General features: G+C 51.1%; 1 protein-coding gene across 1 annotated transcript; it reads right to left on the bottom strand.

Annotated features, from left to right (window-relative positions):
- Nucleotides 1-8,497: 8,497 nt before the first annotated feature.
- LOC137158763 (cytochrome P450 2A13-like) lies at nucleotides 8,498-21,683 on the bottom strand. Its single transcript, XM_067556627.1, has 9 exons — nucleotides 21,504-21,683; nucleotides 20,510-20,672; nucleotides 18,383-18,532; nucleotides 17,542-17,702; nucleotides 14,374-14,550; nucleotides 14,035-14,176; nucleotides 13,431-13,618; nucleotides 12,287-12,428; nucleotides 8,498-10,908 (listed from the first exon to the last, which is right to left on the bottom strand). Exons 1-9 carry the CDS (start codon nucleotides 21,681-21,683, stop codon nucleotides 10,727-10,729), a joined length of 1,485 nt encoding a protein of 494 aa, XP_067412728.1. The 3' UTR covers nucleotides 8,498-10,726.
- Nucleotides 21,684-22,243: the final 560 nt, after the last annotated feature.

Here is a 22,243-nt window from a genome sequence, read left to right on the forward strand (position 1 = left end):
ATATTGATCACAGCATACCGGCCTCTCCACCCCACCCCCTTCCTGGGGGTGAATGCCCAGCAAGCCTAATTTCTGATAACTATTATCTTTAACCCTTTCACAAACAAGGGTGGATATCAGATGATCACCTCTAGACTTAGGCCTACAGAATCACTGAAGAGTCACCCCTGCCATTTGAGTAGGTAGTGGGCAAATCAAATCAGTTCAAGAGGGTTGAGTCAGCCCTATTGTATTCAAACACACCTCTTAGACATCCCTGTTTTATACAGAATAAAGGAGCCTTCTTTTTCTTTATTTTAGACACGTTTTGTTGGCCCACCCCCTGAATTCTACTACCTCATTTCAGCTTTTTGCTGTAAATAGGCCTTTTTTCTTAAAGACACAACAACTGGGTTCTCTCAAAGGATTAGTATCTAAAAGACATACGGCCCCTGGAAAACAAACCGAGATGCCCCATCAAAACCACGCCGACCTTCTAACAGAAACGCAGAGAGTCACCAAGCCCTTTTCAATAGATATTTTTATTTACAGCTCCCAAGTGTTATATCATGTTTGTCCCCTCACAAACTGTCTTTTTTCTAAGCAGCGTTATGTCATTCTTTGTGCGGACCAGACACTCAATATAATGCATCACACGGGTTGCCTTTGGTTTGGTCATTTTCTTCAGGGTCTTGAATGTTTTGAATAGCCTTTACCACGGTTGCCTGTTGGCACACAGATATTGCAATGTATAACCTACAGGAATAACCGTATTGAATAGGCTTTCCAAACACAGGTCAGCACACAGGGCCCGGAGCTTGCAGTTTATATCCTCTGAAGTCCAGTTCACACAGTCCTGGTGCCACTGGCCTGGTGCGTCACAATCTTCGAACAGCTTTTCCTTGAGACAGTGTTTAAGGAGAGCATCAAGGGAAACACGTACAGCGGGGTGCACGTGCTCACGAGGTGGCCTGGCTCCGTTAATTGTATGCCGAGGGTCTCCCTTAAATCCACATCGCTGTCATCCTCTTTACACTCGGGCTCCTCTTGAACAACGTGTCCTGGTGTTGAGCAAAACCGAGCTGGGCCCGCGTCACCTTGGCTCTCTGAGGTACCGCTGTCCAGGTTCTCCTGGAAAGGCATCGTCGAGCTGTCAAGAGGTTTTCAGAAAAGAAACAGCTCTGAGCCCCGCCGGTTTTAGATTTACGCAGCCCCGGGTCGGTTCCGATCCCATCACACCCCGTCCTCGAGCGTCACCTCCTATTGTTCATTCGCCTGCGCAACGTCTTCTCCGTTCACCTCGTCCCACCAGCAGCTCCCACGAGTCGCCACCGCCTGCCTCCACAGGGCAGACGACAGGAGGCCGTAGCGCTTGGTGGTCTGCCTCACAAGCGCTTGGGTCTGGGGGTCGGTTCCCGGCATATCCGTCAACGGCCGGGCCAAAGGGTTCCCCTCAGCCGCTCCTGCCTCCTCAGAACTGGCGTGGCAGCTGTATTGCCTCCAGCAACTGCCTCTGCATGCAGGGCTGGCCTTAGGAAAATGGTGCCATGGGCGAACTCGTATCTTGGTGCCCCTGGCCTCTGCTGCCCCCCCTCCCCAATTCCCCACTGCTTCTCCCACCCAGTGCCCCGAGCTCCCTTCCATGGCCTTGCACCCCAGGGCTGCACCACCCCTTGCCTCTTGACCACGGTGACCCCCTGACCACGGCCTCTCTGGCCATCTCAATGCTCTCTCTGCACAGCGCCCTGGCTTTTCCCCTCTCCAACCTCCCGCTCCCCACTGTTTTCACTTTGGGGGTGAGGGAGGTGTGACCCTTCCGTGCCTAGGGCAGCCACCTGAGAACGCCAAGGTCAGGGCAGGCTGTGAAAAGAGAGCAGATTCTCCCAGCACTGGTGGGTGGCACTGAAGCCAGGCTTCCCAACCAGCCACAAACTGTGCTTTTGATTCCCCACACTGGTTATCAAGAAGCCAGTACACAAATACACACAGCCCCCTTTACTGCATTCCAGTCTCCAGCCCCCAATCAGCCCCTAGGTCCAGTAAAGAGACCAGTTAGTTAAACTTTATGCTCTTTGCTAAAAAGGTTCCCTCTGACCCCAAAGGGTCAGCCACTGCACCAGATCAATATCAGTTTGGATCTTACCCAAAATACCAACCACGCTGCCAGCCAATCCTTTAGTAACTAAAACTAAAGGTTTATTAATAAAAGGAAAGAAACAAACTATAAAAAAATGTTAAAGGATTAAAGCAATCACATACATTCAAATGATTAAAAGTCCATACACATCAGGTTTCTAGAAGAATTGTGGAGTTTGCAGGCTTGTACAGATCCTCTGGCATACATCCAGTATCTGGATGGGTCTTAGTCCTCCAGTTCAGTTGCCCGTGAATTGATCCAGAGGTAGGTACGTGTCTGTAGCTGAACAGGAACAAAAGACAAAATGGATTCCCCAGGCCTCTGCCTTATATACCTCCTGGCCCTGGCCATGCTGTTTGTGGAGTTTTACAGGATCTAAAATGGAGTCCAGAGTCACATGGGCCAGTCCTGGTGACTCATCAGGTATATCCCTGGCTTCTCCCCCTGGGCCCCTCGCACCTGTGAGTGTCTCAATGGGCCATTAAGCAGGCTATTGTTCTGCAGCCATCCTGTCTGAGATGCCGCTCAGACAGCACAATTTGAAATACTGATATACCAAACATATCTATAACTTCCATTGCACATATAACACATGAACATAAGTATTATCATCTTACTTAGCACATTACAGACTTTCTAACAGCACCTGACATGGCATATCTCACGTGAATTATTATGATTTTGACACACTGATGTCAAACAATATACTAAATGCCCCCCCACCAATCTGGCCAGCGTGACAGGGTGTTAGTCTGCAAGGAGGTCTCCAGACATCTCCGCCTGAGTTTTCCGGTCCTTCCCCCTCTGGTTAGCGAGCCAGGGAGAAAGGCCCTGCCCAGGGTAGTGTTGGAAAAAGATTTTAAGTGTGGTTTGTTATTTTGCACCGATAAGAGACTCACACAGGATTTTAGGCTGGACAGTCTTTAAAAGAGTTTATTTTGCAGAAGGTTAATTTTTAAGCCCACAAGTGGACAGTGGAAAAAGACTTTGAACAAAGGATTACAGACAGTTTTATATTTTATTGCTACTGTTGGAAAAAGATTCCAAATGAGGTTCGTTTACCCTGCACCAGATAGAAAAGAGATCCACGCAGGTAGTTGGGCAGTCTCCAAGTTTTATTTCTGCAGCAGTATTTATAGCAGTATTTATTTACTTCCCAGCAAGTGGTCAGTGTGAGACCCCGAAGGCATGCTCTCTTGCATATTTATACAAACACAAACAAAGAAATTACATATGCATAAATTCTTAATGCTTATTGGTACACTCAAATTATTATTATTATTGATATTGGCTTTACACTTTCTACATCTTCTAATTATAAAGATATGCATAACATAAAAGATAAGGGCAGAAGATTTCAACTTATCTATCGAAATTGTCTGGTCTATTTCCCAAGACTAAAAAGAAAGCAAAAACTACTCCTCATTTCTCCTGTTAATCTCTCTCTCTGACCTTGGCAGAGATAAGCACCATAAACAAAGAAAAGAGGAGGGGGTGGGTGATTTCAACAGAAAGCGGAACACTAAAACCAACTAAAATGGAGTAACTATGGTCAAGCAAACAATTATTTTCCTTCACTACTTAAACATTTATGACAAAATTATACATTTTTTTTTATAAGGGCACAAACTTATTTTTTTTATAACTATTGGTTTATATTATTTGGCATACATTATTTATAAAATACTTTTATAAATGTTTTGTAGTTAACTACAAATTATTTATTTAGGTTGCATAGCTTGCTGAATTTAGCCGAGGCTTATTTTTTTTTTTGTATTTTTAAGAACTTTGTATGATTAGTGCACAGAGTGGAACGGCCTTGTCTTATAAACAAAGAAGCTGCAAAAATGGAGTAACTATAGTCAAGCAACTAAAAATCAGCTTACAGGAGTCAGGTTGCTGCAGGAGCCATGGCTGGGGTGAGGGCTGGCCAACTTCGGGGGGACGTATTCCTGGCCTGGAAGGGTCATCCCCTGACATAACATTTCATTCAAGGTGACTCTTTAACTCCTGGAGACTGCAGGGCAATCCTGGAGGCCCGGCCGCACTGCTGAGGGAGTGGGGAGAAAAAAAAAACCCATGTGGTTATTGTTGTCACAGGCAGAGTGTGGTTAGGAGTAGAGGAGGCCTCAGCCCCCCGATCTAGTCCTGCTTTGTCGTTTCCAGCTCTGCAGGTGCAACCTCGCATCCAGCGGTGCCGGGGCCAGGAAGGTGGCGTGGCGGGGGGCTGGCAGGCCGCGGCTGGAGCAGGCCATGGGGAGAGAGGGGCTCTGGCATGTGGGGAGCACCAGCAGGTGAGCCCTGGCCAAGTGGAGGTCCGGGGGGGGGGGGTCCCGAGAGCAGGAGGTGGGGTCAGCAGGGGCAGAGTGTGGAGTCCCCATGTTGGGGATCGAGGTGAGGTTCGCTGGGAGGAGCTAAGATTCTCAGGGCAGAGCCTGAGGGGATTTGGGGGGATTGGAACCCCAGGGGAGGGAGGCATCCTGAGGTGATTGGGGGGAAGGGGGTATCCTGAGGGGACAGAGGGCTCAGGGGTGTCCATGGGAGAGGGGATCCTCTGGGGATAGAAGAAAGGGGTGTCGAGAAGCAGGGGTTAGTTTGAGGGGACAGGGAAATCAGGGGTGCCCAGGGGAAGGGGGATCCTTGGAGGATGGAGGAAAGGGGTGCCTAGGGGAAGAGGGGATCCTTGGGAGATGAGAGGCTGCGAATCTGCAACCGAGGAGAGCCAACAGTGGGGGGGAGGGGAGCCGGGCCCAGCCCCACAGGGAGCCATTGCTGTGGGGTGAGTGCATGGCCGGCATAGCCCCCCAAAGAACATTTCTAGCAGACGCCTCCAGCAATCCCTCCTATCCCAGAGAGGCTAGGGTCACAGGTTTTTAACCTGTATTTCTGATTTCCCCTCCCTGAGATCCTTCCCAGTCTCGTGGGGCCCGAGAGCCAGAACCTGGGGTGCGACAGTGGCTGGACTGGGATTTTGGGGTGTGCAGCAGTTTTGCCAGGGGCGGTCAGTATAATAGGCGGGGGAAGGCTCAGCCTTCCCAAACAACCAGGCGTGGCTCCACCCAGGCTGGTGGGCGCTGCAGTAGCAATGCAGTTCAGCCTCCCCCAAAGCAGGTGGGGATGGGATGTGGGGGGCGGGGGCCACCCGGCGCTGGGGCCATATGCGGCTGGGACTTGGGGCAGCTGCACAGCCCCACCCACCACTGGGGCCACCTGACCGTAACTCAGGGCTTCCGGTGCTCTGGAGCGGCTGAGGCCATGCCTAGCCAGCTCTCCAGGGCAGCCAGGGCCACCCAGCTCTGGGGCCACTGACCAGAATTCAGGGTGACAGGGGCCACACGGCGCTGGGGCTGCCCACCACCCAGCCAGAACTCAGGGCAGCCGGGGCCATGCGTGGCTGATGCTCTGGGGCCGCCCAGTGGTCTGAGGTGGTCGGGTCCACATGTGACCCGGCTGGTGCCCCGGGATGGCCAGGACCACATGCAGCCCAGGCCACATGGTGCTGGGGCCGCCCGGCTGGAACTCAGGGCGGCTGGCGCTCCAGGGCGGCTGGGGTCACACACGGCTGGCGCTCCAGGGTCACACGGCCCTGGGACTGCCCGCCACCCTGCTGGGACTCGGGGCGGCTGGAGCCACGCGACGCTGGGGCCTCCCACCGCCTGGCAGGGACTTGAGGTGGCTGGCGCTCTGGGGCAGCTGTGGCCACACCTGGCTGGTGCTTCAGGGCCACCCGGCACTGGGGCCATGTGCGGCCTGGCTGGGACTCAGGGCGGTAGGGGCCACCCAGTGCTGGGGTCACGTGCGGTTGGGATTCAGGGCTGCCTGAGCCATCCTGGGCGGCTGGCAGCTTGGGCCGGCTGGAAGGGGTTCTCCTTCCCACCAGCTATGGTAGGGGGCTCAGTTCGGGGTGGGAGGGGCGTGGCCCCAGGCAGAAGGGGCGGGGCCACAGGCTAGTCTCCCCTAAGAGGCGGGTTCACCAGCAGCCCATGAGTTTTGCCATTCAAGCTGTGCCTTGAGGGGTTTGTCTGGCGTTGGGGGGGTCAGTGGCTGGCATCTTGGGGGGTCTTGATTCTGGAGGACGTTCCCTGAGGCAGGTGACCGAGGAGCAGAGAATGGCAGACCGGCGAGCTGCACATTGAAGTTATGCGCCCAGTCGGTCTCCACACAGAGGGGCTGCAGGAGTAGAAGGGAATCGCGAGCCACGCCAGGGGAACGACCACGATAAAAGCCGATTGCTTGGCCGGCCTGGCTGCCATTTTGAAAACGTGGATGGGTCCGCCTTGCCGTGAGGAATTAGCCTGGTTTCCTAGCAGGCATGACTGGGGAGGTGAATGGAAGGTTACATTGTAAAGAGGGGCTGGACCAAAAGCCCGCTGGAGTCAGGATGGTTGAGCTAAGATAAGCAGCGGCACCCTGATGCTGGGGACTGTGGATAAGCTAAACCTGGAATGTAGAGATCAGGCACCACTCGAATGGTCCATGGACTGGCCTGTACGGAGCTTAGGTCCTCCAAAGCAACCGAGCCAGTCTGAAAGTGCATGGTGCAATGAATAGCAAATGCAACGTCCTGTGCAAATGTACAGAAAGGACGGGGCTGTCTGTGTAACTTTGGATGGGTGGTACGCACCTTTGACTTCTGAGTCTGATCCACTCAGCGTAGCTTTGCTGTAGACCAAATAAAGGAACCCGAGTGATGAAATCCAGAGTCAAACAGTGTTTTGGATCCCACAGAACTGGAAAAAGTGTTTTCTCAGAACTGGACTAGGTGTTCTGGATAAAGCCAAGTGGAAAACGTCTCGGAGGGAATCCCACCAACGTGTACAGAGGGGGCTGAACGAAAGGGGACAGCCTGGCCGAAGGAGGGAGCGGGCTGGAGACTTGGAAAGGCATCTACTTCCCATCCGCCCAAAAGGGTTACGGGGATGGGGCACCCAGAACAGAAACTGGTACCACAGTAGAATATAATAATAAACTGCAAAGACAGAGACTTCCATGCTGAGATTAGGTCAGTAGGATCCATCTCCCTGATTACCAGGCCCATAAGGGGCAGAACATGAGTTAGAGCAGCCCTGAGGCTGCTCTAAATAAAACCAGGGGCAGCAAAGGAAGCTTATTGCCCCTCTAATTAGCCTGCTCCTGCCCTAGTCACAGAGATTGGATAACTGCAAATCAGATGCATGGATTCCAGGGGTTGGGGTTTTTTTGCTATACAACAGCAGTAACAGCTGATATTTTGCCCTGTGGGTGTCCTGTGCAAAGCGCATGATTTCTGTGTCACAGATCATCATGATTTTCTAGACTTCCAGTTTATTGTTTATTTCGATCAAAGCGCACTATTCAGTCCATGCTGCCAAAAGACCATAGTCATCTGCTGCCAGCACATGGGGGGGAGAGTGGCACGTCCCTTGGCGGAAGCCTCCAGTAATGTCAGCCTCTTGATCACATGTCTCCAAGGCTGCTGTGGCACCAGTGCAACATGAGTCATTTGCTGGTGAACTCACAGCTGTGTTAAAAAACCAAAAAAACCCCAAAGTAGCCAGCCCCAGGTGAGAACATCCAGTGCTGATTCTTCCCTGTTTTGGGCCTTGTGTTGTCTCGAGAGCTGGTGACGTTTTTTCAGCCAATAGTAAATTTGCCCAAAAGTGCATATTTCGTGGCACCAAAACTATTCACGAATTTGGGTCAAATTCAGCAAATAATTTTGGCCCCCGAAAATGGATTTTTTTCTTTAAAGCCAAAACAGCTCATTTTGATCGTATCAAAACTAAATGCTTTGTCTTTTCATTTTCTTTTGAAATGCAGTTATATTTGTTCAAACAAACTAAAAAAAAAGGGGTAAAAACCACCCCAAAACAAAACAAAACAAAAAAACAGACACATTCACTCAGCTGCAGTGGTCACCTATGTCCAGGGCTACGTGGATGCAAATTTTTGACCTTCTGTTACATTCCCCTTTGCACTGTCCATGCAAGAGGGCAGTCAGTGGAGAATCAGGCTCGTTCTTCCCCAGGCAAAATGTAACTCAACCTCCTCGTTCATTCTTAGCAACCCAGTTCTCCTGCTTGACCCAGCTTTGTCCATCACATTCCCAGATGCTGCCAAAGACTCTGAGATCCTCAGCTTCAGCCCAAACAACTCCATCATCGCCTGATACTGGCTCCTCCCAGACCCTCTGTGTTCCTAGCCCTCTTGAGACTCTTCCAATCCAGCTGTCCCTGTCCTAGTGCACAATGAGTCGTACACTCTGCTGTGCTAAATTAATGTCATTCCAATGCCTTCCACAGAGCTACAGCAGGAAAACTACACGGAAGTCAATGGCGTCGCATCACAGTACAGATGTTGTGAGAGAGGGATCGACTCCTAGACTGCCATCCAATACCCATTTATTGTTTGCATTGTGATAGCGCCTAAAACTCCAATCACGGACCAGGCCCCACTGTGAGAGGTGCTGTACAAACACAGAACAAAAAGGACAGTCCCTTCCCCCAAAGGCTTACAATCCAAACATAGGGTGTGAGAGAACAGATGGGTACAAACAGAGGAATGCTAGGAAACAAGGAGACACTACCAATCAGCGTGCTAGGTAGTGGTTTAACAGCCTCGTCAAGGTTTTTGTAGGAGTGATGGAAGAGGAGAGTGTGTGTTATATTCCATCCAGAACTGCATCCATTCCCCCCAAATGGGTCACGTTCTACTCTCAAGGAAATTAGTGTAAACCCAATGAGTTCCACCAGGACCAATGGAGTTACTCCAGATTTAGACCCAACATAACTAAGGGTATGTCTATACTGACGGTGGCCAAAGTCGCCGCCGCCAGATCGACCTATCTGGATTGATTGAGCAGCCAGTGAAGACCCGCTCAATCGATCCAGAAGTCGTCACTGTTAATCCACCCCCTCAAGTGGCATAACGCTGCGTTGACAGGAACACAGTGCAGTGAAGACGGCGCACAGAAGGGAAGCACAGCAGTCAACGGGAGTTACGCAAGCTGCTCTGCGTAGCTTACCTAACTCCCGTCGACTGCCGCCGAATTGCCAGGTAAGTGTAGACCAGGCCTAAGAGTAGAAATTTTCCGAGGAGCATCTTCCTCCAAGCTGCCAGAAAAGGCTTCTGCAAATACCGTGTAACCAAGGTGAAAGAGAAAGTTGTGTTGTAGGGTATATTTAAAAAGATGCCCAGAGGAGGTTGTCCTTTGGCACACTGAATGACAGACGCACACTCCAGTGGCAGACAGAAGTGTGGCCGGATTCATTTCTGTGCAGACAGTCGGCACAAGTCCTGTCCAACACTGAGTCTCACGTACAGTGACGTGTTATGCTGAGAGTTGCTGGTGGATGCACCAGAGCAGATCCAAAGACAATCCCAGCCAACGGTTGCACCAAACAGACTTATTCTAATAATGGATATTTTTCTGGTTTGCTGGCAAGTCCAAAAGATCTTTTTGGGGGTTGAACCAAAACCAATGTTAGACATTTTCAGCAAATCGAAAAGTCAAAAAACCCCAAAACATTTCAGTCCCAAACTCAGTGTTTCATTCCGAGTCTGAGCATGTTTTAAACATTTTAAATGGGCTTTTAATTAAATGGAAGGGAATTTTGAAAAGTTGTTTCAAACTAAAAAAAAAGATCCTGAAACTGTCAAAATTAAATGGTTTGGCTTCTTCGGATTTTTTTAAATTTTGCAAAACGGATGCAGATTCGCGAAACAGCTCCTTCTCACCGACTCTGCATTTTTCACTGACAAAAAGTTTCATCCAAAAAATGTGCCCAGCTCTGGTGCTGAGTTCACTCTCTCAGCCTCAACAGAAGGAGCAACTGAGCCCCTTTTCTGTAGTCAAAACCACTGCAGAGCAATGTGGTGACTGCCCAGGGCGACGTGCTGCATGGCAGGGCAGCGCTAACACAGGGAGTTACTGTTTAACAGAGAATTCCTGGTTGCGGATGCTCCTGGCCTAGGAGATCGGTTCCAGCCAGTGTGTGCTGGAGGAGAAAGTCAAGAGAAAGAGCCATGGAAGAGAGGAACAAAAGATAGAGCTTCTTGAACACAGAGCCCGCTGGAGTCTTGGGTCATGGCAAGCTGATGTTCTAGCTATGTGAAAAGGTTTCTTTTTAAAAGGGAAGCTCTCACTCACTCCCTTGAGCAGTTGGGAAATCTAAGCCACCATCTAGCCCTGAATGATAATTTCCCACAGCCAGATTCCCCTAGATGGATGCACCCTATTGGTTTCGTCTTCCGACGGGTCCCATTCTCAACATGGTAAAGGGGTGGCTCTCGCTTTCCCCATCCCCTGCTGCTGACTGGGCCGTGGGCGGTCAGGCTTAGTGGTGAAGGTGAGAGTTGGATGGATGGACTCCTGGAAATGAGCCAAGGGACAGTACCGAAGGAGCAGAAGCTAAATCCCAGAGCCGGCAGGGATAAGTCAGAGTCATAAGCCAGAGATCAGGAGTGGAGAGACAAAAGCCAAATGCCAGAACCAGAGGTTGCCAAGCAGTCCAGTTAGTCAGGGAGCAGACCAGCAGCTGTTTCTGACTGGCCTGGTCCCTGACATCCTCAGATTTCCCCCCTTCCTCCCCAAGTTTGCCCGGAGAAGTCTCATCTGTTTCCAAGGGACTGCTAGTGCGGGACAAGGCAGATCTCGTAGTTGTGGGGAATGGTGGCGAACCCAACCAGCTTCGGGGAGATGTCGATGTCTTTGGGGTCAATGGGAGATTGGAAGCGGAAGTTCTGCAGGATGCTGGTGAGGAAGAGGAAGAGTTCCATGCGTGCCAGCATCTCCCCGAAACAATACCTTTTCCCTAGGAGAGAAGAAAAAGGAGGCGTAAAGGTATGGCCGGAGCAGAGTTCAAGGGGCAGATGAGAATCTGGGTGGAGTGTCTCACCCCATGTCCAAACTATGCCCCAGTCAGGAACCAGCACTCTGGCAGTGGTGATTGCTGGGGAAACTGGGCACAGCTCATCTGAAGATGTAAAGAGGGGAAGCTGCATAACGTGCTGTGCTTGGAGGTGATGGCAGCATCCGTCAGGTGGGTCTTTGATTTACAGACAATCACAGATCTGATGGGTGCCCCACGCACTGCAGCTGGGCAAAAAATGGATTCCTCAGACCTACTAAAAATTGTTTTGGGTTGAATTGAAAATGAAAAGTTTTGATATTTTTGTAAAATTGAATAGTTGAAAAAATAAATTTCATCTCAGGCCAAATGGAATGTTTCCATGGATCTTTCCCTTTGGCTTTTGATCCTTTCGAAACATTACTGGTTTTTTAAAAAAAAAAAAAAAGAAAGCTAAAGGAAATTGTGAAACGTAAAGTTGTTTCCAGCTGAAAAACCAAAAGGGTTGGTTTTGAAAACGTTGAAACATTTTGACTTTTTCAGAATGTTTGCGGGTTCCAGCCCCCCCCCCCCCCCTTCTTCCCCGCTCCCCCCCGAACACAAACAATTTGACGAAATCGACATGAATTTGCGACACAGTTGGGTTTTGCCGAAAAAAGCTGTAAATGAAGAATTGCACCTTCCTCTTTAATGGTGCTGAGCAGAGAAGGACTGCGAGCATCAAAGAGGACAGAGTAATAATAGAGTCTGGACTCGGATTCTAAGGGCAGACGGGACCATTATGATCATCTAGTCTGTGCTCCTGCCCGGCACACGCCACACAATTTCACCCAGTTACTCACGCCGTGAGCCCAGTAACTTGTGTTTATGGAACATTTGTGTGCAGAGTTCTGCCTCAGGAACCAAGCCAATACGTTCTGAGAAAAGAAACCAAGCGACTCCCGTTCGATGGCACAGAGATTATAATGATGATAATTACTCCTGATGTGTGTGTAGGCCCTACCCGAGATCAGGGTGCCCTTGTGCTAGGCACTGGACAGACCCAGGGGAGAGACGGTCCCTGCCCCAAAGAACTCACAATACAAGGCCCCGATTCAGCAAGGTGCCTCAGTGCACACCTAATCCTGACTGGTGTGAACAGCTGCACTGACACCAATGAAGCAATGGGGATCTGGCCTCATTGGCTCCAGTGGAGTGACGCTGATTTACACTGGTTAAGGATCTGACCTCTTAATTCTCTGTATGCAAATTCAGCTCAGCAGGGCGAGCTCTAGCAGCCAGACGGCCGGGACAGGGCTTGATCTCACTGCTTCTGAGCTGAGCTCTCCTGGCAGGTTTTTACCTATGCAGAAGGGCACGAAGGCTTCACTCTTCTTAAACTGGCCGTTGTCATCCAAGAAATGTCTGGGGTCGAAGGTATCAGGGCTGCTGAATTGCGTGGGGTCGTAGTGGACGGATCCCAGCACCGGGTACACTTCGGTTCCCTGGTGGATGAGAAGGTGATAAACAGCAGTGATTAAACATGGATAATCCACAGCACTGGGTATCTGGGCACCTCAGTGGGCACAGTTACGTGTAATTATTAACCACGGGAGAAATTTGCAGTAAAAGCAAATATTAAATTTCAAGCGGCCTCGCCAGGCTACAATCCAAAGTTCATGACTCATCACGTGTCTCCCAACGCCCTCTGCTCTATTTCCTGCTCTCTGCTCCTCCCCAGAGCAGGGAAGAGAGGCCAGAAAACCTGACTCCGCATTCTAACCATGAAACCCGCTGCCACTGTTGTCTAACACTTAGATTGCAAGCTCTGTGGGGGCAGCATCATTTTGTTCTGTGTTTGTACAGCCCCTAGCGCGGTGGGGCCCTAGTCCATGATGCATGCTCTTTGGCACTATGGGAATACAAAATATAAATAATAATAATACTGGGCCAAGTCCCCAGCCACTGTACCTATGTAGATTTTCACCAGATGTGGCTCTGGTCCTTACACTTTATACAGTATGTACCTCCTGGCTTTCCTTAGCCACAGTGTGTATTTAGAGATTGCACTAGAAACCAGGTTAAGAATATTTATCCACATCTCTAAATTTTATTATTAGGTATATTACAGTAGCCTGCACAGATCAGGCACCATTGTGTCAGCTGTTGCACAGACTGAGCGATATTCCCTGTCCCCAAGAGCTTCCAGTGTAAATAGAAAAAGGAGGGATCGTTAACACCCTTTGTTCAAGTGACACTTGGGGGAAACTGAGGCACAGAGAGATGCCCATGGTCACAGGTTGAGCTAGTAGTAGAGCTGGGAACAGAAACCAGGCCTCATAAGCCCCAATCCAGTGCCCTACCCGCTAGAGCACACATGTTCCCAGGCAGGCATACAGCTCAGGTGAGTACCCTGTCTGCAGCACTGCACACAAATGCAGAGAATGTGGCAATTCTCAGCCCTACACAGCCATGGGGGCAGGGGATAGATGCCCCAGGAGCCGTACCTTGGGAATGGTGTATCCCTGGAACTGGGTGTCCCTGGTCACCCGGCGCGCCACTCCCATGGGGATGATGTCACAGAACCTCTGGAACTCATGGATGACAGCGTCGGTGTAGGGCATCCGGATCCGGTCCTCCATGTTCGGGGCGCGGTTCCGCCCAATCACCTGGTCAATCTCCTCATGGATCTTTGCTGCAGAGACGTCAGCAGAGCTCAAAGGGGGGCCCTGCGCTGAAGGCTCAGCGTGGGTTTGGCAAGGGGCTGGTGCACAGCTCCATGCCCCCTGGGGATGCCTCTGCTTCCAGAGAACTTCCCGTGGGAGCTGAGCTCAGCATCCGGCCCCAACCCCGTTGCGGTCAGTGGGACTCTGGACAGACCCCAGGGAAGCTGGCATTCCCTGGCTGCTGGCTTCCTTTGAATCACGATGGAGTGAAATCAGTCAGGTCCTGGCCCCATTTCAAACTCACTGCTAAGCTGTGAATGCCCGGCCCCATCTGGAGCGGGTGTAAACAGAGGAACTGCCGCTGAACTCAGCAGAGCCAGGCTGATTTACACAACTGAGGCTCTGGCCCTTCTTAGAGTTTCCTTTGTTCCCCCTTTCCAGTTACCTTCTATCTCCGGGTACTTCAGCAGGATGAGGAAGCCGTAGCGCAGGGTGGTGCTGACCGTCTCCGTCCCAGCAAAGAAGATGTTGAGCGCGGTCATAACAATGTTCTTCAGGTAAAACTCCGAGGAAGGATTTTGCTTTTCCTTTAAAAGGAAAATAAATAAATAAATAAATAAGCCAAGATGCTTGAGAGAACTCGGGAGGTGTGACTAATCCAGAATCCAGCCTTGACTCCATTGTGCTACATAGATCAGGGCCCCACTATACGAGCACTGCACAGACAAGTAGCAAGCGATTATCCCCCTTTCCCACCCCCTGGCTGAAAACCCCCTGCCAGTACCTGCTGCATTCTGACCAGGAAGCTGTCAATGAAATCCCGAGGGGAGTTGGGGTCCAGGGTCTCCAGGTTTGCCTTCACCTTCCTTTCGATGAACTTCTCCAGCCCCACCAGCTGCTTGAAAGCTGCACGCTGGGGGCCAGGCAGATAGCACATGGTGTCCGAGAACATCTCGTACAGCTGGGGGGAATGGAGAGCAAAATGCCCACTGAGCACACGGTGGGATTGAGAGCCGATCTGTCTGTCTGCCTGTCCGTATACGTCCCCATACCCACCCCTCTATCTGTCCATCCATCCTCACTCCCTTCTGTCTCTTTATCTTATGTCCATCGCTGGAGACCCCAAGTTATCCTCTTCACTGCACTCCCCAGGCTGTCTGAAATCCTCCTAGTTAATCCCTGCTCCCTCCTGATCCTTGCAGGACAGGGCAGGCAGGTCTCAGAGCTCTGGGACTCAGAGATTCAGAGATTCCAAAGCCAGAGGAGACCACTGTGATCATTTCGTTGGCCTCTGGTATAACACAGGCCATAGGACTTCCTCTGTCTAGTTCCTAGACCAGATCTTTTAGAAAAAAATTATTTAAAAATTGTCAGCGATAGAGAATCCACCACGACCCTTGGGAAATTGTTCCCATGGTTAATTACTCTCACAGTTAAAAGTTTACATCTTATTTCCAGTCTGAATTTGTCTAGCTTCAACTCCCAACCGTTGGATCATGTTAGACCTTCCTCTGCTAGACTGAAGAGCCTACGATCTACTCTCATGTAGGTACTTATAGACTGTAATCCAGTCACCCCTTCACTTTCTCTTTGTTAAGCTAAACAGATTGAGATCTTTAAGTGAATCACTCTAAGGCAGGTTTTCTAATTGTTTTACCATGCTCATGGTTCTTTTCTGACCTCTCTCTAATTTATCAACATCCTTCCTGAACTGTGCACACCAGAACTGTACACAGTATTCCAGCAGGGGTCACACCAGTGTCTAATACAGAGGTAAAATAACCTCTCTGCTCCTACTGGAGATTTCTCTTTTTATACATCCCAGGATCACCTTAGTTCTTTCAGCCACCCAGCGTCACACTGGGAGCTCAAGTTCAGGTGATTACCCACCATGACCCCCAAATCTTTCTCAAAGTCACTGCTTCCCAAGGTAGTGTCCCCCATTGCATAAGGATGGCCTGCGTGCTTTGTTCCTAGATGTACACATTTAGCTGTATTAAAAATGAATATTGCTGGCTTGTGCCTCGCTTATCAAGCAATCCATGTCGCTCTGTATCAGTGACCAGCCCTCTTCATTATTTACTCCCAATTTTTGTGTCATCTGCAAACTTCATCAGTGACGATTTTATATTTTCTTCCGTGTCATTAATAAAAATGTGAAACAGCATAGGGCCAAGAACTGATCCCTGCGGGGGCCTGCTGGAAATGTACCCATTTGATGACGATTCCCCATTTACAATTACATATTGAGACCCTATCAGTTCACCAGGTTTTAATCCATTTCATGTGGGCCACGTTCATTTTATATCTATCAAGTTTTCTAATCAAAAGGTCATGCGGTACCAAGTCAAACGCCTTACAGGAGTCTATGCAGATTACATCAACACAATTAATTTAACAAGGCAAGATTGCAACCTCCTCAAAAAAAGATATCAAGTTAATTTGACAGGATTTTTTCTGATAAACCCATATTCATTTGCATTAATTACATTACCTGTGCTTGAATTTTACTTCTCCTTGAATTCTTTATCAGCAGAGTCCCCAGTTAACCACTCCATTATCTTGCCTGTGATCTGTGTAAGGCTGACAGGCCTCTAACTACCCAGGTCATCCCAGTTACCCTTTAAAAAAATTGCCACAACATTAGCTCCCTTCTGAAACTTCCCCAGCTAGGCTTGCCAACAGTCCCACATTACAAGGGACGTCCCTTCTTTAAACAGAAAATTGCCTGTCCCGTACAGTATCAGAAGAAGGATGTGTTATTTACCCCTTCTAATCCCACAAGAATTAGGGGTCACCCAATGAAATGAATAGACAGCAGGTTTAAAACAAACAAAAGGAAGTATTTCTTCAAACAATGCACAGTTAACCTGTGGAACTCCTGGCCAGAGGATGCTGTGAAGACCAAGACTATAACGGGGTTCAAAAAAGAACTAGGTAAGTTGATGGAGGATAGGTCTATCAGTGGCTATTAGCCAGGATGGGCAGGGATGCAAAACCATGCTCTGAAGTGTCCCTAGCCTCCGTTTGCCAGAAGCTGGGAATGGGCAACAGGATGGATCACTTGCTGATTACTTGTTCTGTTTATTCCCTCTGAAGCACCTGGCACTGGTCACAGTCAGAAGACAGGACACTAATCTAGATGGACCATTGGTCTGACCCCATATGGCCGTTCTTATGTTCTTACGCCTTTTATCCCGTATTTCAACAGCAGGGGGCTGGACGGCAGGCTGCAGCTGCACACAGGGAATCTAAACAGCATGAGCTCCAGTGCTTCCCCACAAGCCAATGCAGAGCCATGAGGTCCCCCCGAGACTTGAACCCAGGTTGCAGGATTCACAGCCCTCAGGGCTGACCGTCACACCAGTGGACTGCAGCTACCATGGCGGGAAGATGCTAGACTGGGACTGCAGAATCCCCTGGAAAGGGGGCAGGAGCACAGATTGTGGCGCGGCCGGAGGGCTGTGTCATGAAGCGGGAGACGCGGGGTCCTAAGGTGGAGATGTGACGGCGGGCGAGACACCACTGTGAGGGGGCGCTGAGACTGGCGGAGCTGATTCCCCAGCCTAACCAGCAGGAGGCGCAAGAGCAGCAGGTGGAACCCTGCTACAATCTGACAAGGTCCAGCAAAGAATCCCCCTATGTCAGCTGTAAGACGTTGGGAGCTAGGAAACTGTCCTTGCTCACATGTCGAGATGCCAAAGATGTTTTTTGGCACAGGCAGCATGACATAAACTGCATCTGCCCCTCAAACTGGGATCCCGCAGATTGGGTCATGCCGCTTTTTCCCCTACACATTACAGAGAGGTGCGTGAGAGGCAGGTCGTCCCGTTCCCTAGTGCGACCAGGTGGGTCTGCAGCAGATGCCAACTAACACCCCAACTTGTGCTTCATCTGCCAATAGCTTTCTCTGTGGCGCGGCGTGGGGGGCTCTCTCCCTCCCCCCACATACCTGCCCCCAGGCCGTGCAGGTGAAGTGGAAGCTCTCAGTCATCATGTAGAGCAGGGAAAGGAACTCCTTGTCCTCATAGTCGAACCGGTCCCCGAAGACGACGGAGCTGATGACGTTGGACACCGAGCGGCTCAGGAAGTAGGTGGGGTCAAAGGGCAGACCTAGGGAGGGACACAATCACTGCTGAGTGGAGCACTTGCTAGTGGGGAGGGTTGTGCCAGGGACTATCTCCTCTCCACGGAGCCCACAGTCCCGCTGTCCCGAGTTGCTCCTGTCCCGATCCCACAGTCACCCCCTTCCACATTCCTACCTGGCTAGATTGGGTCTGTGGGTGCTACCCAGCCCTCATGAGCCCCCAGTTCTGTTCCTGGCTCTGCCACTATCTGCTCCCACTGCCGCAATATCTCAGCCTCTTGCGATCTTCACTGCATTTCCCCTCCCAGCCACCTCTGGGGCTGGGCCATTCTCCCCACTGTACAGATGGGGACTTGAGGCCCAGAGAGATTAAGACGTGGTCAGACAAGCCATCTTTGGCAGAGCAGGGAATTGAGGCCCCCGGCTCCTGTGTCCTAGGCTAGAACCCCGATCACTGTCATGGAGGGTGACCTTGGGTAGGGCACGTCTCTGCTCTGTGACTCAGTTTCCACATCTGTACAATGGACGTTCTGATGCTGACCGTCTTTGCAAAGTGCTTTGAGATCCTTAGCTGGTGTAGTGTTGAAGTCAATTGAGTGATTGGTTCATTGACTGTAATGGAGGGATGAGCGAGTCATACCAGTTGGGGGGATCTGGCCCTTGGCTCACGTGGCTCTGGCGCCAGTGGAATATGACACTGACAAACCTTTCGTGCTCCTCAAGGCTTCCAGCAGGAAATGAGCCTCCTCCAGGATCCGTTCCTCAATGCTTCTCTTCCCCACCCCGAAATTCCTCAGCGTGGTGATGGAGAATCGGCGCAGCTGCTTGGCTCGCTCCCCATTGCTGAAGATAACTCCTGGGGTGGAAATAGAGAGCAAGGAACGTTTACTAACCAAAACATGACACAGACGAGGGTGTGGGGTAGTGGAAACGGCAGCACGGTGCAATCAGCCCCTTTTCCCTGGGCAGATTCTGCCCAGAGCTGGGTGGGGAATTTATTTAGTAATTGTACTGTGGGAGCAGTGAGAGGCCAGGACCCCATTGCGCTAGGTGCTGTGCAAGCATATAACATTAAGAGGCAATTCATGCCCTCCAAAATGCAGAGGTGTGCACATGCGAGCTCACGTGTGTGTGTGTGTGTGTACACGTGCATGAATGTGCCTGGGCACATGTGTGGCGGGGAAAAGTGCAGAAATTTCCTAGGTAATACTGTCACTTTGTTTACTCCTCCAATTTTCACTGAGAACTCCAAAGGTGAATTTTTCTAAACTCTGAGGTTTTCACTGGAAAAAAAATGACTTTTTTTTTAATGAAATGAGATTTTCCCTCTGAAAATTGAAGCTCTATGGATTGGTGACTGAGTTGAGACCCCCTCACAGCCACAGAGTTGAGCGTTGGATCTGTCTCTGCATATCTAACTGGTAGGAAGTTGCGTCATGTTTTGTTCTGTGGCTGCGTAAAGACAGCAACTATTTTCCCAGTCGCTGGGAATGGCCCAGTCAGACTCTCTGTGCCAAGCCTCTAGGTCACATCCCCGTGATGCTGGCAAAGCAGGGGCCATCTCTTGCCAAGGCTCCCATGCCTCGGTGGATCACTGACAGCTACCTAGCTGGAACCTGTCTGACTCACCCGTGTGAGTAATGTTAAAATGGGAATAAGAATGCTAAAAATGGGTTTAGTGTTTAGACTTCATTCAATCCCTGTAAATTGCTGCACACATTAATCTCACTTGTAACATCTGTATCCCATATTGTACAATAATATTTTAGCATTTGTATTATAAGCCTCTGTGACTGTGTGACTCTCCAGACAGGAGAGAGACATTCATTAAAGGGCAGATCTCCACTGGAAGGTATGTCATTCCTGCCCCACCTGGAAGGCGCCTCGACAAAAGATGAACACTTGTGAAACATCAAAGAGGACAAGAAACTTTGTGGATTGCTCTTCTTGGGGTGGGGAGATGAGTCAAGGAAGTCAATTCCTTCCATCAGCTCCCTGCGTAAAGGAGAAGGGAATAAAAGCCCGAACTAGGAGAAACTGTATCTTTATGTTGGTTGGACCCTGAGGGGCAAAGTTCACTAGGCGGATGCAAAAGATCTCCAATGATTAACAAAAGGACAGAGAGAGTTTGCTTATTCTAGACGTTCCTATTATTTTTTGAAATATAAGATGGGAACCCACGTGTGTGTGTCTGTGTCAACCTGCTTTGAACTTCTCCGTGACTCTCTCTCTATCTTCCCCTAGTTAATAACTCTTCAGACAGTTTAGTGCAGGATCGGCTCCAAGTGTCGTCTTTGGTGCGATGTGTGATGGACCCGCGGTCAGGGATTGGTCCTTTGGGAATGACCCGACTAACGATGTGATTCTCAACGTGTGGGACCATCGTCACAATGGCAGGCTGACCAGGAGGGCGAGACAGACCCGGGGAGCTGGGGTGGGGGGCGGGTATGAGGCTGCTAATTTTGTTTGGACGTATTCCTGGGGATTTCATCCCGGACATAATCTTTCATTAAAGTTTCATCGTTCGTTCCTGGAGACCCCGGGATAATCCTGGAGGGTTGGGCCCCCTAGATTGGCGCACCCAAGGGGACCGCCTGTGACTCCACGTTCAGGCTGTCATGGTGCCTGAGGAGTTGACACTTAATCTTAGGAGAATGCTAAGTATGGAGCCAACAGTCAGTTTGGGGTGTGCGCCAGGCTTCCCCTCACTCTGCCATGCGGCTGGGACCTATGGCCTCATCTGTCACAGGACAGACTGACAGCTCCCAGCCGGAGCAGGTCGGCATTGAGCAGACATCTCCCGACTTGCTCCCCATCTGCAGCCAGAACTCACCGTAGCCCTGGAAGAGCCAGCTGAAAGTGGCTTGTTCCCCGCGTCCGCCGAAGTCCTCAGCCTGGTCCAGCAGGGCCTCCTTCACTGTCTGGTATCCGCACAGCACCACCACCCGCCGGGGGCCCAGGTGGATGGTGTAGACGGGGCCGTAGCGCTCGCTGATCTGCCGTGGATACGGAGACGCCGTGGGATGCTGGGATGGCACGTCAAGGACACACAGACATGCCCCCTGCCCCTCTTTGCCCCTCACAGAGCATCCCTTCCCCACCGGCCTCTCCTCCCTTCCCTATACCAACCCTTCCCCCTCCGCACCCACCCACCATCACCTCTCCCCATTCCTATCCCTCCCTCCCAACCCTCCAGCCCACCACCTTTCACTTCCCACGCACACACCCAGCCCATCCTCCTCCTCACCATCTGGTACTGTCTGCCCCTACCAATGCCCCCCAACCCTTGCACCTCTCCCCTACACAGCAAGCCCTGTCCCACCCCCACACACCTGCCCCTCCTCCGCCCTCTATGCACCACCTCTGGTGCCCCCTCTCCCAAATGCTGTACACTCTGAGCCCCATCTTGTACACACTGCCCTTCCCCCATGCCACCCCATCCCATCTCCCCCCTCCCCACAACACTGCCCCATAATCCTGCCCTTCCCCTTCCCACCTCACCTGCACTGACCCTCCCCCAACACAGCTCCCCTACCCCCCAACACAGAGCACTCCTTGCCCTTCCCCACCCCACCCACCCTGCCCCTCTTCGGCCCTACATACACCTCCTTGCCCTCCCCCCATGCACCTCCAGGTGCCCCTCCCCTAACACAGCACTCCCTGCCTCCTAGATATCCTGGGTTGAGCTCCTCACAAGGTATCAATAAAGCTCCTAAAGAAGGAGCAGGTTTGAGACCCTGTCCATGAGAGCGATCAACCCACCCGGGGTCAGGCTGGCTGGGTAGCCACTGCAGCACATCGGGACCGCCTGCAAAAAGCCCAGCTACCTTCATGAGCGACTTGCGCATGTCGCTGATGTCCAGCTGCAGCAGGTTACCGATGAGGGGCAATGGGATGGGGCCCGGGGGCATTTTGCCCCGTCCCTGCATTTGCCTCCAGGTCGAGAGGAGGATGAGGTAGGAGAGGCAAATGACCAGGAACAGGGTGACGGCTCCAAGGAAATCCATGGCAGGCCGGGGACCTTCCTCCGCTCCACTGCCCGTCTGCAATGGCTACAGCTTTGTGAGCGGGAAAGCACGGTTGCACAACTCAGTTCTACAATTAAGATTTGGATTCCTGCCAGAGAAAGATCAGGAGTCAGATTCCAGCTGGCTTACGTCGGGTCTCCACTGCGAGGATGGTCTGCTCCCATTTTTCAGCAGGAAAGCTTTTTGCCGTTTACTGAACATAGATTGGAGGGGCCGAGGGGTGGGGTGGGTAATGTTAGGAAGCTAACGTTGAAAATGCTTTCCATGAGAACGTAGGACTGCACAGGACCTCCCAGCTCACCGCATCCAGCCCCTGTTAGTGCAGGCCACCCCCAGCCTTAAATCCTGGACGTAACCTTGTCACGCTCCCACTTCAAACTCGTTCGGTGGTTTGCTCCATGTGGACAGCCGTCCCAGAAACTCATGCCTCTGAGGCATCCTGCCTGGATCAGGCCAGAGTGCAGGACCCAGAGGACACCACCACCTCCAGCTAAATCCCCGACACCACCTGAGATGTGCAACTAAGGCCTGCGATGCTA

The sequence above is a fragment of the Emydura macquarii genome, unplaced genomic scaffold (assembly GCF_026122565.2).
Source record: "Emydura macquarii macquarii isolate MOO-44397 ecotype Brisbane River unplaced genomic scaffold, CSIRO-AGI_Emac_v2 contig_1790, whole genome shotgun sequence".
Taxonomy (NCBI): Eukaryota; Metazoa; Chordata; order Testudines; family Chelidae; genus Emydura; species Emydura macquarii.